The following is a 13,099-nucleotide window of genomic DNA, read 5'->3' as shown; positions in this document are numbered from 1 at the left end:
AGAGAGGTCTCTCGGGCTTCTCATCCTGTAATATGGAGACCCCAGGTGCATAAGAAGTACGGTATATCACTGCATACTGAAAATGGGACCCACTGACTGGTGTTCATCCCTGATGGTGCTGCAAATGAGTTTATTGTAGGTGGCCTAATTAGCAAGTGCAGCTGGCAGGATAGTAGACGAGTGTGGTGCTTGATTGGATCCAGCAAGGAAATTCGCATGTGTTTTATTACAAGGGGATTGGACCAACTGATGGAAGTGAAGAGGTTTAACGATGCGTATTAGGAACCCCAGCTCCCAAAGAGCATAACTATAAATAGTGTAAGAGCAGCTCTGCTGCTGTAGCCCACACACCACCTAGTCCTGTATGCCAGTAACAGCCCAACCAAGTGAGAGCAACCAACTCCTTCACCCCTTTTACCAAACTTTTCTCTAAACCAGTCATTCCATCCATCATTTTGGGTGCCCTTTTCTAACAATGTAATATTTTTTCCATAGATTGGTGTTGCATTATGATATCAACAGTTTTCTTTTCAGTTTCTTTCCCAATGATCCCTAGCATGGAAATTGTCCTTTTTCACAGCTACCACATGCTATGTCAACAACTTCATTGAGCTATCCACTGCCACCCACAAGGTCTCATTCCTGGCAACTCACCATCAGATTCACAGACCACGAGGTATATGTAAAATTAAGGTATTTTGTCCCAACATACATCAATTCATGGTTTAGGATGAACTGCATTTTCCTCATTATCTCCAGAGAGAAAAGAGCAGGCAGCTGTGGGAGGAAGCTCAAGCCTGCATCTAGCCTCAAAGATTATTCCTCCCTCTGTGGTAGAAGATGGTGCCCCAAGAAAGATGAAGGAGCAGGAAGCAAGCTCCCTGTGGCTTGCAGCACAGTTCCAATTCATAATTGCTCTTGCAAAGTCAAGAACCAAGGAGGTGAAGTGAGGGGGTGGTAGGAAGCTAATTGCAGCAGAGGAGATGGGAGGAACCAGCTCAGATAACAGCCATCTGCCTGCAGGCCCAGCTTCTACCACCCACAAACTATACCAGAAATCTAATCCTGAGCAAGATTAGCCACAGAACTGGGCCTTTTCTATGAAGCAGCTCTTCTTGGCTCTCAAAGAAATACCAAAGAATTGGGAAGGCGGGAGGGAGAGAGAGGCAGTTGTTCAGAAAGGAAGCAAGAGTATACATACATATACAGCAAGACCCATAGTTCTCTTCACCCACATTCACACACTTTATAGCTCAAGCAAGTAAACCGCTATTAAGTGAAGGGTTACAGAGATGTTAGTGCTGAACATTATTTACATCTTCAATCCACCTCCCCAGGAAAATAACTCTTCCAGTTCCAGAATCCAGTCAGTTTAGTTCCACGCTGTATATCTTTGATGAGGGCAACACAGGCTTACTAGAGATCCTCCTCATACAGAGCTTGGAACACAAGAGGCACCAGGAAAAAGTTGGAGCGGAGAGCTCGTTTTCATCACACAGTTGTACAGGAGCCCACTGCTAATGCTGAAGCACCAGACTTTTTACCAGGAGGCTTAACCAGCAGGCTGTAAGGCTTGGAGAAGCAGGCCTGGCTGTAGTCAGGCAAAATAATAATAATAACAACAATAATAAACAAGCCAGAGTTCCTTTGGTCTCTCTCACTCTGTTTCCTAAGCCAGTTACACAGCCCTCCTGGTCTTCAGTCAAATACTAGCCTCTTTTGCGTCACAGTGCACTAGAAAGAGAGGCTGATTGCATCACTCGTTTGGAGACCCAAGGTCAGGGGACTGAAGGACACCCACCCACCGCCATCTAAGTGCTCCGTTTTGTGTGTATCAGCAGCTCACGCTGCAGGCCCGCATCGAGTACTGCAGCAGATTTGCCTGGAGGAAGGTCTGTGATGAGGGTGAGCTTGTTGAAAACGCCTCGGCCAAAATAATCCGCAACCACAGAAAAGCTGTCATTGGAGCATTTCATCTGTAAGATGGAACAAATAAAAGCTTCACTTTCGGGGGCGGTTAGGGTGGGAGATTCTATCATTTACTATACATTTTGGAAAATGGTTTGCCTCTATATGTTCGGCCACCTCTTGAGATATCATTGTCAAATTCAGCACGATGGTTGCAGTGGTGGGGCAATAGACTTCGTTGCTGTTTGGGCACAGACGCCATTTTGAACCAAGATGGTGGACCGAAACATGACTTTGGCATGTCTTCACCCAACATCCAGAGTTATGGGTTCAAACACAAATTACACTATGCATTTAAAACAACACAGTATTCCCCCCCCAAAAAAAATCCCAGGCAGGGCCAGGCACTCCCCACCAGTTGGATATAAAGTGTCATAATAAACCAGACTGGAAATCTAGCTAGGCAGCCAGGGAGCCCCACCTGGTGCTGGAACTGGTCATGCAAGTCCCGCTTCTGCTCTTGAGCGCGGATCATGTCCATGACTTTGCGGTTCTCGGGCAAGCAGGTGGGACACTCCGACCCACTCTCCGAGTAGCTCTCAAAGCAGTGCTGGTGGAAGGAGTGGCCACACAGAAAGTGAACTGAGGGCAGCTCCAAGGCACTGGTGCAAATGCTGCACTTGGTCTTCTGGAAGATCTTGGGACTGAGAAAAGGAAACACACAAGGGAAGGGCAAGGAAGAGAGATGGTTTTCAGGGACACACGCATGCGCAGAAGCAACAGCAACACATTCCGATGATGCCCACATTGCACTTGAGCATCAAGCTTCTCCCCTGCCCTGGATTCCAGGATTGCTACAGCAGCTGTAAGTAAAGAGCAGCTGTACTCTGGAAGATTGGCAGATGAATGAAGTCTCCTTTGGAGTCCCTTCCCGATCCATCTCAATCCCTTCCAAGGAACCACCTGGACTTGTTCATCACACTGCACCACCAAACAGAGCACAATGGGCAGAAGGCAGGAAAGTGGCATGTGGTGATGTCTTGCTCCCTCTGGAGGCCACGTCTTATGGAGGTCAGACAGGCCCAGCAACATAGACTGCGGCTACCTGCTTTTGAGCTCCTCGATCTCCTTGCGGATCCGCTTAGTCTCCTCCCGGTACTTCTGAATCCTCTGCTCGTCCTGCTCAATCTGGCGGCTCTGCTTCTGCAGCTTGCTGACCAGGTAATCCTTGATGACAGACAGGGTGGCTGTGGAGTTATGAGCCAGAGTCTGCACAACTGGACAGAGGGGGCAATCCATCAGCACAGGGAAGTAGAGGGAGTGGGGCAATTTATATTACACCTGGGTGAGCACAAATCTACCTTGTCCCTTCAAACCACAGGGGAGGGGCCCTTCACCATTCTCTGTCCCATTCCACAACACTTCAGACCCTTTAACGGCCAAGATTCAGAGAGCAGAGGGCAATTTAAACTTGTGATACATTGATAAAGGGTGGATCAGAAAAACAAATAAACCTTCAGCCAAAAGCATCACTGGCGTCAAGAGTAAGAGCAGCATTGTGACGTTAACATATGAGAGAGTGCTGGAGGTGAAATAGTTAAACAGGTTGCCCAGTCAGGACCCAGGGGGGTGGAGTCAGTGGGACTATAAAACCAGCTCTGGGAGGGGCAAAGGGGAGAGTTCCTTGGGGAGTTAGCTGAGTTCGTTGGGAATTGGGTGGTTGGTTGGAGTGGGAGTGAATTGGGCTAGAGTTGTGGGTAGGTTGAGTTAGTGTAGTGAAATAGGCTGAGTCAGGAACTGTTAGGGGCTAGGCAGACAAGTAAATATCTGAGAGGTGGTTGAGTGAGAGAGAGCAGGTAGCGAAAGTTATAGGTCTGGATAGGCACCCCATGAATGTAATTGATGGATACTGTTTATGAAACCACACACTTGTTAAACTGCAATAAATAAACAAAAGTTTATGTTTCAATTTAACCTGACTGGACTCAGTATTGTCCCAGGTAGGGCCTGGGTGGTGGCAGCGAGAAATAAAGTGGTGGCAAGGGATCAATAGACGGTGAAACATCCGGGGACCCTGTGTGATTGCCACAGAAAAAGAGGGCAATTTAAATTTGTTACCCATTGTTAAAGGGTGGATCAGAAAAACAAATAAACCTTCAGCCAAAAGCTTCACTAGCGTCAAGAGTAAGAGCAGCATCTGGCCTCCATAGGGGCTTGGAAGGCAGGTCATTCTCATAAAGGGAGAGGCTGAAGGGAGCCCTGGATTTATTTAGCAGCTCTTTTGCTTGAGAGACTGGTTTTAATTCCCAGCTCCATCCACCCCAGAAGCTTCCCAAAGTCAAGCCTCTCAAGGAGACAGCCTCAGCCATCCCCACCCCCTGCCTGGAAGTGGAACCTCCCTCACCCAGCAGGGGCGGCATGAGATTCTTGGTCTCAATGTGCTTGAGCACAGCTGTGATGTACTCTTTGCAGTCCTCCTCCTTGTGGGCGAAGTAGCCGAGGGCTTGTTCCCAAAGGCAGGCCTCCTGGTCTCCGTACAGCTCGCAGACTTCCACCACCTTCTTGTACTGCTCGTTCTGCATGTGGTAGTGCATGATCTGCTGGAAACTGGGGAAGGAAGAGAGAAGAGGGTCCTTTCCACCAGGGGACCAAATATAATGCCCTTGAGCCCACCTGTTGCTCTCCAAAAAGCTCCAGAAACCCTCTTCCAACCCTCCCCCAAAGAGTAGGAGGCTGCTGGCGCCTCTAGACTCACAGCTTGCCCTGTTCATAGAGGTACAGGACACCATCCTTGAAGTTGTGCATCTGGCACAGGACCAAAGCCTTGTCGAAGACGCTCCGAAACTTCCCACTCTTCAGCAAGGAAATGGCTTCGTTGTGCAGCCTCTCTTTGACCTACACGGAGCCCAAAGCCAAGAAAACATCAAGTTAATAAGCAGAGCTCTGCAGCAAACGGATCAGGCCAAAGGAGGCCCATCCAGTCCAGTATCCTGTTCTTACAGTGGCCAACCAGATGCCATAATGCAAGGAGAGCTAAATGCAACAGAAGCACTTTCCTGCTCTTGCCCACTGATTCTGGAAAGAGCATGCAACCATCAGGAATAATAGCATTGCCCTCCGTGAATGTGTCTAATCCTTTTTTGAAGCCATTCAAGTTGGTGATAATCACTAAATCACGTGGGAATAGATTCCGTATTTTGTGTCCCATCTTCCCGTTTCTCTGCCCTGAATCTCCCACTATTCAGCTTTGCCAGATAACCCCAGGATCAAGAATTAGGAGATGGGCAAGGGACAGGGGTGGATACGCTTCATTTCGAGAGTCTGATCCAGACACACACCTCCAAGCAACTGTTCTGGCACTGCCCCAATAACCCTCCAACTTTGGCAGAAAATAATAATGAAACAGACATACTGCTGTGTGGTGGGTGGGCCCTAATTGGGTGTTTGTGTGGGTGCAAACTGTCCTGTTCCTGGTCATCCAACTGGTCATTTGGTGTACAGAGAGGAAAAGATAATCTCCACTTCGCAGTTTTCTGCATAGATCAGCTGCGTTTGTGTGTGCAGGAAACAGTATGTGATAGTATCTGGTGAGCACCCACCCCTGGAACGCAGTTCCTTGCCCCCTGTGAAGGTTGACCAAGGTTCAATGTGGCACTCAGGCCAAAAGATGGGTTAGCCACCTGTGTCACAGGCACCTTGAACCAGAGCCCCATGAATTGAGCTTTTCTCTCTTGCCAGCCAGATTTTCACCAGGCAGGTCACCCAAGACCTTGCTGCCAATGGCTTCCACCAGTCAACCTCCCCTGGGCACAACTAGAAATTTGACCCCAAGCGGATGGAGGACTGACCTGTGGATCCTGCTCATGCGCCCAGTTCTGGAGGCGGAGCTCCAGCAATGTGTCGTACACGCCCTGTGGAGAGTCTGGCTGCACTTCTGACATGTGCTCTAGGAAGGCCTTCAGCTCCCGGGAGTTGTTGGCAAAAATGGGAATGAACTCATCAGGATTTGCCTATATTACAAAGAGAGAAGAGAATGGGGAAAGGCAGGCAGTAGCCAGTCTAGATGGAACATTCTGTGTCTCAGTTCTCCTGGCAGAGCCTTCGGCAGCCCCAAATGTCCCAGAGCTCCCCCCACAACACATGTGGGGAACCTTTGGCTCTCCAGACGTCGCTGAACTACAACTCCCACCAGCCCCAGCAAGCAAATGGCCAGAGAGGATGGGAGCTGTACTTCAGCAACACCTGGAGGGTCAGTGACTCCCCACACCTGCCCTACAAGGAGCCTAGCAAAGACTGGCTGGTGCTCAGGACACAGCAAGTATCAGCAAGTGCTATTGCAATAAACCCGGTATGAGGTATGTGTGTGTGTTTGTATGGGGAAGAATGGCTTATCTGAACAGCAACCAGACAAGCAAAAACTCTGCAAGCCACACAGGTCTGAGCCCTTTGTTGCCTCCCAGAGGTTGTTCAACATCCCTGCCTTCCAACCAGTTCAGTCGGTAGAGCATGAGGCTCTTAATCTCAGGGTTGCGGGTTTGAACCCCACTTTGGGCAACAGGGGTTGGACAAGATGACCCTAATAGTCCCTTCCAACTCTACAGTTCTATGACTCTGTTTGTCCCCCACAATACCCTGCAGGCTATCACCACTAAGCCTGCTTGCCCAGACTGTATTTTACACTTAGCATTTTGTTCACTTAATGCCGATTACTCCTCATCCCCCTGCTCTCCTTGGTGAGCACCACCCTCAGCTGCACAAGCAACGGGCAGCAACACACACACCACCCCAAATCCAGCCAATACCTTCCTCCCTTCCAGTGCTCCAGGACCCTCACGATCCCCCACCGGCTGGTAGTTCGTGCACAGGACCTTCAGGAGCTCAGTGGTCTCATTCGGGACGTGATGCATGAGGATCTTGCCATACCGCTTCATGTTGCTCTCGGCCTGCTCAAAGGGCAGCTTCCCAATGTAACGTAGGGCTTCCTGGTAGTTCTGCACAAAAGAAGGACAGGTGATAGGAGAGAGAGGTTGCTCTGGAGCCAATGTGTTGGCCTTCTGCCTTCAAGCAGAACAGCTTTCCCAAACCGGGTGCCCTCTGCATGTTTTGCAGGATAACTCTCCTTAGTCCTAGCCAGCACAACCGCTGTGTGATGATGGGGGCTGATAGGAACTGTAGTCCAAAACACACAGGGAAATGTGTGCTGCAGAACTATCACACATGGAAAGTTTGTGAGATAAGTTTGCCAGTTCTGCCCCTCTCACCGCCGTTCCTGTGGGTCCTCCGCATGCTGGATGCTGACCTTGCAAAGCGGGGAGCCTCCTGTACTCAAGGAAACTCTCCAAGGCATTTTAGAACCCTGACTTCGGAGTTTAAAAGTACACAGGGAGCCTCAACAAGTACAAGAAGCTCAGAGCTTCAGACAATTGGCCTCCAACTTGGAGGAGGGCAACAGGAATGAAAATGAGGGGGGCAGAGCTAGCACTCCCATCCCCATGCCCCCCCTCCACCAGTAATATTCTACATGCTGATAGGACACCTGAAGAGGGCTTCTGACACAAGCATGGATAACACTCCCAGGGCAAGACAGGCTGAGCCAACTGCAGAAGCAGACCCCAGTTTCCCTGTATCTTGGGGTTAGAACTAAGTATTTGAAGAACTACCTATAGTGAGATGAAAACGCGAGCAGGACTTGAAATATGAGCAACAGCGTTCATTATTAAGATAAATAGGTTAACATGGATGTACAGTCGTACCTTGGTTGCCAAATGCCTTGGAACTCGTACGTTTCGGCTCCCAAACGAACAAAAACCAGAAGTGAGTGTTCCGGTTTCCGAATGATTTTCAGAAGCCGAAAGTCCAGCGCGGCTTCTGACTGGCTGCAGGAACTTCCTGTAGCCAATCAGAAGACACACTTTGGTTTCTGAACGTTTTGGAAGTTGAACGGACTTCAGATTCCGTTCGACTTCCAAGGTATGACTGTATTGGATAGTATACGTGAAATATGCAGCATTCAAGGGTAAATGTGGAAACCATAGAAGGGGAGGATGAAAAGTCAATTGATAATATACCGTAATATATGGTCTATGTTAAAGGTTTTTGTCTGTCTGTCTGTTTGTTTTTTGTGAATTTCAATAAATAATAATAATAAGGAAAAAAGAGCTAAGCAGTGTACTCCTGCCTTTTATTCTCCATGGCAACAAGTCACACAGCTCCTCTTGCAAAACGCAGCACAGGAGCAGCTGCTCCACTTAATGTAAAAATCATGGCAAGCCCTTTTAAACTTGCTGCTGCAGCCTTGAGACCCCAAAATGTTTAACAACTAAGAAAGTGTTCGTAACAGGCCAAGTGAAAGACCCACGGGAGCCGGCAAGTTACCCACCCTTACGCTAGTCTAATGCCTCTTTGTCTGCCATGTGGGAAAACAGATGTACACAGTCCCAAACTGTGGACACTACTATCCCCAGTGCAAAAAAGGGAGAATGTAGAGAAACATGGTCATCACCCCCCTCCTGAGCCAAAGCGCCTCTCGGGTTTCTCCAGCATCCAGATGCACTCCAAGAAGTCAGCTTTAAAAGCTGGAAGTGAAGCTCAGCACCAGGCAGGCTGTTTGGCCTCACCTTGATATCCTCCAGCTGGATCTTGAGGTACCACTCGTGGTGCGCATGCTTCTCAGCTAGGTACACGGCGTGGGAGTAGCAGCCTGCCTGACGCAGAACCTTGATGGCTGTCTCCACATCAAAGTGCACCTCGCTCTCACTGGTCTGTGTGGGGGAGGACAAAGCAAAGAAGGCATTCAGAAGGGGCATGTCTACTGAGAAAGAGGAATGCCTCTGTATCTCTCCCATGAAACCGTAATATATTATGGCTGGAGCCAGAAGCAGCAGGTTGCCCCCTGAGACGAAGAGAAGGCCTCTGCTTCTTCCTTCCTATGAGGTTAAAAAGAAATAAGCTTCTCTTCCTGCAAAGGGAAGACTTCTGATCCTTCTCAACTCCAGGACTGGAGGAAAGCACCCACCAAACCTCAAGCAGCCAAATGAAGGGTCCTTCAATTACCCGGAAGGCTCTCTCAATCTCTGCACTGGGAATGTGGAGCAGGCAGGCACCAAAAGTTGGAGGATGGCTGCTCAAGCACACAAGCCCATTGAGGCATAATGCGGAAGGAGGAGCCAGCACGCCAGGGCATCCGCACCCTTCCCTGTTGTACCTTGATGAACTCCTCAAGCTTGGATATGTCTTTCAGCTTGGTGTAGCAATTCAGCAGCAGTGTCGTGTGGTCTGCGTTGGCCAATGACTGCAGGTGGAGCGTCTGCAAGTACGCAGTCAGGTTGTGTATCCTCTGAGCATCCAAGAACTTGCGGATGACGTAGGATGGCTCTAGTTTCCCAATGGTACTAGGGAGAAAGAGGACCCCATGAGGACCCTATTCCAGGTAGTCAAAAGCCAAGAGAGAAGATGAGAAAGTGTGCATGTAAGCCCAACCTCGCATCTGGTTCTACAGAAGATCAGAAGGTGCAGCCACAATTTCCAACACAAGTAGGGCACAGGAAGAGGAGGTGGCTTGGAGTGCCAAATTAATTGGGGAGAGTGGAAATCAAGTGGGTGGAAATCAAAACTTGTAGTTCTCACAATTTGGGGCTGGAAAATTATCTTGGTCTGCCCCTCACATTGCCAAAGGTAGTGCAATCTGCTGATAAGCACCTCACAATCTGAAAAGCCAGGAGCAACCACAGATAGATAGGCATTCGCTATATACTATCTCAGTAAATAAATACCAGTCCACTGAGATCCAGAGAGCCAAACTTCATTTGGATGTGTCAGAGCTCACCAGGGCTCTGTGTGTTTGCAAACCAGATTTGGATGGATTTAGTTCCCATCTCATGATGATTTCCCTGGTGAAGCAATTCAGAAAGGAAGCCAACAAGAAGGTGGCAGATTGGTCAGATTAAAAATCCAGATTTGTGGCACCCAGATGCTTAGATAGCAAGGCCTCTGGTTTTTCTTCTCACCCCAACATGGCTGTAATGGAAAGGGAGGGAGGGAAGGAGGGCCAAAACTCCCCTATCCTGCCTACCGAATATATTGCTGAATGGCGCCATCGTGGTTTCCCTTGTTATACAGATGGTCTCCATACTGGCGAAAGATCTCAGACAAGCCGTCACTATCCAGGTGGTGGCTCCTGGCCAGGTGAATGGCCATTTCAAAGAGGTTCTTCCTGAAGAGCATCTGTTGGAAGGGAAGTGCTTGCTTGCTTACAAATGTTGATGGGATCAACAGGGTTTTAAGGGTTATCTTGACTATTTATAACCTTTGTTCCATGGGGAGCTGCTTAATTACTGGGGTCCTCAAGTATGGAATGCATACTGATGTATTGTTTTGTGAATGCATAACGACATGCATTTGCAACTTTCGTAATTCTAAGAGAAGAAACAAGGGGCTCTAGGCCACAGCTGCTCCTTCCCTCTGTGCCACATGGCACAGATGCTAGTTCAGAGTCACTTCCAGCCCCTTACTCAGGCTCCCTACGGAGAAACAGCAGACCACACCAACCTCCCACAAACTGGAGCCCTCCAAATGGTTGGGGCTACAGCTCCCCATCAGCCCCAGGCAGCACAGGTGTATGATGCTGGGACTGATGGTATTTGCAGTCCAAACGGTCTGGTGTAGGGCAACGTCTGGGCTTTGAGCTGCAGGCAGCTGTGAATAAGCTTTGCACCTCAGAACCCCACTAACCACAGAGAAGGAAGAAGCGACCAAGGTCCCTTGCCTCAAGCTTGGTTTGCGTGTCCTTCTCCTGCAGTGCATGGAGCTTCCCATCTCTGGTCAGCACATAGAGGCACCCCCACTCGGCCAGGACATCCACCACGTCGTCAAAGACAGAACTATACGCAATGAACTTGTTGCCCAAGTCATAAATATTCAGGATCTGCTTGTCGGAGTTTTGTGGATCACTCCCAGCAAATTCCGATCTGGAGTACAGAGGAGCAAAGAGTGAGGGACAGCCTCAGAGACAGTCTTTTAACTTTCACTCACAGAGTTCCCTTTCATGCATTGGATGAAAGAATGGTCCACACTCCAGTCTCAGAGAGTCTCAAACTGCTGATCTTAACATTTCCAGGCAAACGTTAAAGTCAGCTGGCAGAGCCCTCTGAGAGTACCTGATGAATCTAAAAAACTAAGCTTCTGACCAAGCTTTTGCATTCCAGTGCATAAGATGCATCTGCTTCCTATTTCTCCCCCACAATATGTATGTCATCCTAACTGTTTCTGAGCCTTGGATAGTACAACATATTGCCTTGCTGCAAAGTAGGGTTTCCCTACCCAACCCCCGCATTCAGCCATTTGGACCTTTCATGACAGTCATCACATTCTCAAGATTACTTGTACATATCCCACTCAGCATAGTCAGAAAATCCAAGATCTGATAGGAAGCTGGAAAGGAAAGCTGGATTTAACACTGCCTTCAAATAGGGATTGGAAGGCCAAAAAGAAATTCCATGCAACACACAATAACTTTCTACTGCTCTCTCCTACAGAAGAGTACCTAACCAGAAGCAATATATAATTTAAAAGCAACCACCTTTATCCAGATCCCACACCCTGAGTTTTTAAGAGGTCAAAGGAAAACAATTCAAGTTATTCTGTCTTGCAGTTCTGTCTTACTTTGGAGAAGGCTTCCGTTCCTTGGAAACAATGACAAGGTAGCCCCGATACCAGTGGGATATCAGCTTCTGGCCTTCAAAGGCAAAGCAGGGCCCACGCTCATCTGGCTGGTACAGATATACACATTCATCTCCTGCCACAATGAACTGGAGGTCCTGGGAGGGATCGCTGAGTGTGGAGCAGCGCAGCCCACAGCCACGTGTGTCCAATTCTAGCTTCGGATAGTCCTTCACTGAAAGGGTGTAACACTGCAAAGTCCACAAGGAGGAGGACACAATGAAGCTTGGAAAGCCACAAGAACAGCTCAGAAACTGGGATGGAGCAGGGCATAACACACACACCCTTGGTGGTCAACCAAACATCTTACCTGGATGTTCTCTGTGGTGGCAACAAACAGATGTGTTGTTTTGCCAGACTGACGGAAGGCAAGGCCTGTAATTGGGTAACTGCCTTCCTGAAGGATCTGACTTTTGCTGTGCCGATCTCTTGTGATGTCTCCTTTAGTGAGCACAACGCTCCCATCTGTAAAGCCTACAGCAGAAATGGGAAAGGGTGAATGCTGCATTCCATGAGACACCCTGGGAAAAAGCAGGCATTCTCTGCTATCGGAAGACATCAGGTAAGTCCACCAAATGGAAAGCTGAATGAGATTAATATGAAAAGACGAAGGAGTACTCTCCCCAAAACAAAGTAGATCAATTTCTGCAAGATCAATTTTTCCTTTATGATTTTATGTCTGTAACTCACAGCAGCAATTTCATTTCCACTTACCAATGGCCATGAAGTTGAGATTCTCATGGACTGTGAGGCAGGACACAACTGTAGGCTTGTTGCCTGGTATTGCAGGGAAAATCCTGGTGCACAGAGGATTCCCACCATCACGCTTCTCTAGATTCCAGACTTTGACCTACAAGTTATTATAGGGGGCTTGTTGAGGAAAACCACCACAAATTGCACCGATTCCCTTTTTATCTAAAAGTAAGTGCTACTGTGCATATAAGATGCACATTTCCCCCTTTCTCCAGTCAAACTCTGGGACCAGGAGTGCAGACATAGCTGCTGTGGAAAGAAAGGAGCCACATTTACTCTCCTAGCAGGAAGTCACTGCAAGGCAAATAGGCAGAAGGAGCAAGACACCCTTCTCTTGATCAGGCTTAAGCCAAATACAGTGGTACCTCTGGTTGCAAACGGGATCCATTCTGGAGGCCCGTTCGCAACATGAAAAGAGCGTAACCCGCAACGGCCCATCTGCTCATGGCAGCTTGCGATTTGCCGCTTCTGCGCATGACATCATTTTGCACTTCTGCGCATGTGGCGAAACCCGGAAGTACCGGAAAGCGCTACTTCCGGGTTGCCGCAGGAAGTAACCTGAAAGAACGTAACATGAAGCGGACATGAGGTATGACTGTATGCGCAAGTCAGAAAAATACAAAAAATACAAAAAAGCCTGAACACCTGAGTTAAAGGCTTAGGTGACAAATAAATATTTAAAATTCCTAGATTCCAGCAGCAATGTTTTGAAGAACTGGTG

The 13,099-nt window shown here is 48.5% G+C and overlaps 1 protein-coding gene across 2 annotated transcripts in view; it reads right to left on the bottom strand.

Moving 5' to 3' along the window:
- Nucleotides 1-1,221: 1,221 nt before the first annotated feature.
- Nucleotides 1,222-13,099, bottom strand: part of VPS11 (VPS11 core subunit of CORVET and HOPS complexes) — a gene marked incomplete at its 5' end in the record, with an annotated part of 12,935 nt that continues 1,057 nt past the window's right edge. The window contains 14 exons of one of the 2 annotated variants that reach the window (XR_014520366.1): nt 1,222-1,976; nt 2,390-2,612; nt 3,014-3,982; nt 4,027-4,515; nt 4,664-4,803; nt 5,757-5,918; nt 6,711-6,899; nt 8,526-8,669; nt 9,113-9,299; nt 9,980-10,131; nt 10,673-10,874; nt 11,569-11,816; nt 11,936-12,099; nt 12,340-12,475. Coding sequence is in view for 1 of the 2 variants with exons in the window: in XM_083480956.1 (XP_083337082.1) it covers nt 1,812-1,976; nt 2,390-2,612; nt 3,014-3,185; nt 4,313-4,515; nt 4,664-4,803; nt 5,757-5,918; nt 6,711-6,899; nt 8,526-8,669; nt 9,113-9,299; nt 9,980-10,131; nt 10,673-10,874; nt 11,569-11,816; nt 11,936-12,099; nt 12,340-12,475 (2,487 nt within the window). The remainder of the gene's footprint in view (nt 1,977-2,389; nt 2,613-3,013; nt 3,983-4,026; nt 4,516-4,663; nt 4,804-5,756; nt 5,919-6,710; nt 6,900-8,525; nt 8,670-9,112; nt 9,300-9,979; nt 10,132-10,672; nt 10,875-11,568; nt 11,817-11,935; nt 12,100-12,339; nt 12,476-13,099) is intronic. The other variant, XM_083480956.1, reaches the window with a different exon arrangement.

This window comes from Podarcis liolepis, assembly GCF_965112155.1.
Source record: "Podarcis liolepis genome assembly, chromosome: 16".
Classification (NCBI taxonomy): Eukaryota; Metazoa; Chordata; class Lepidosauria; order Squamata; family Lacertidae; genus Podarcis; species Podarcis liolepis.
Note: the sequence above shows the minus strand (reverse complement) of the source record. Positions and strands in the feature narration are given on the sequence as shown.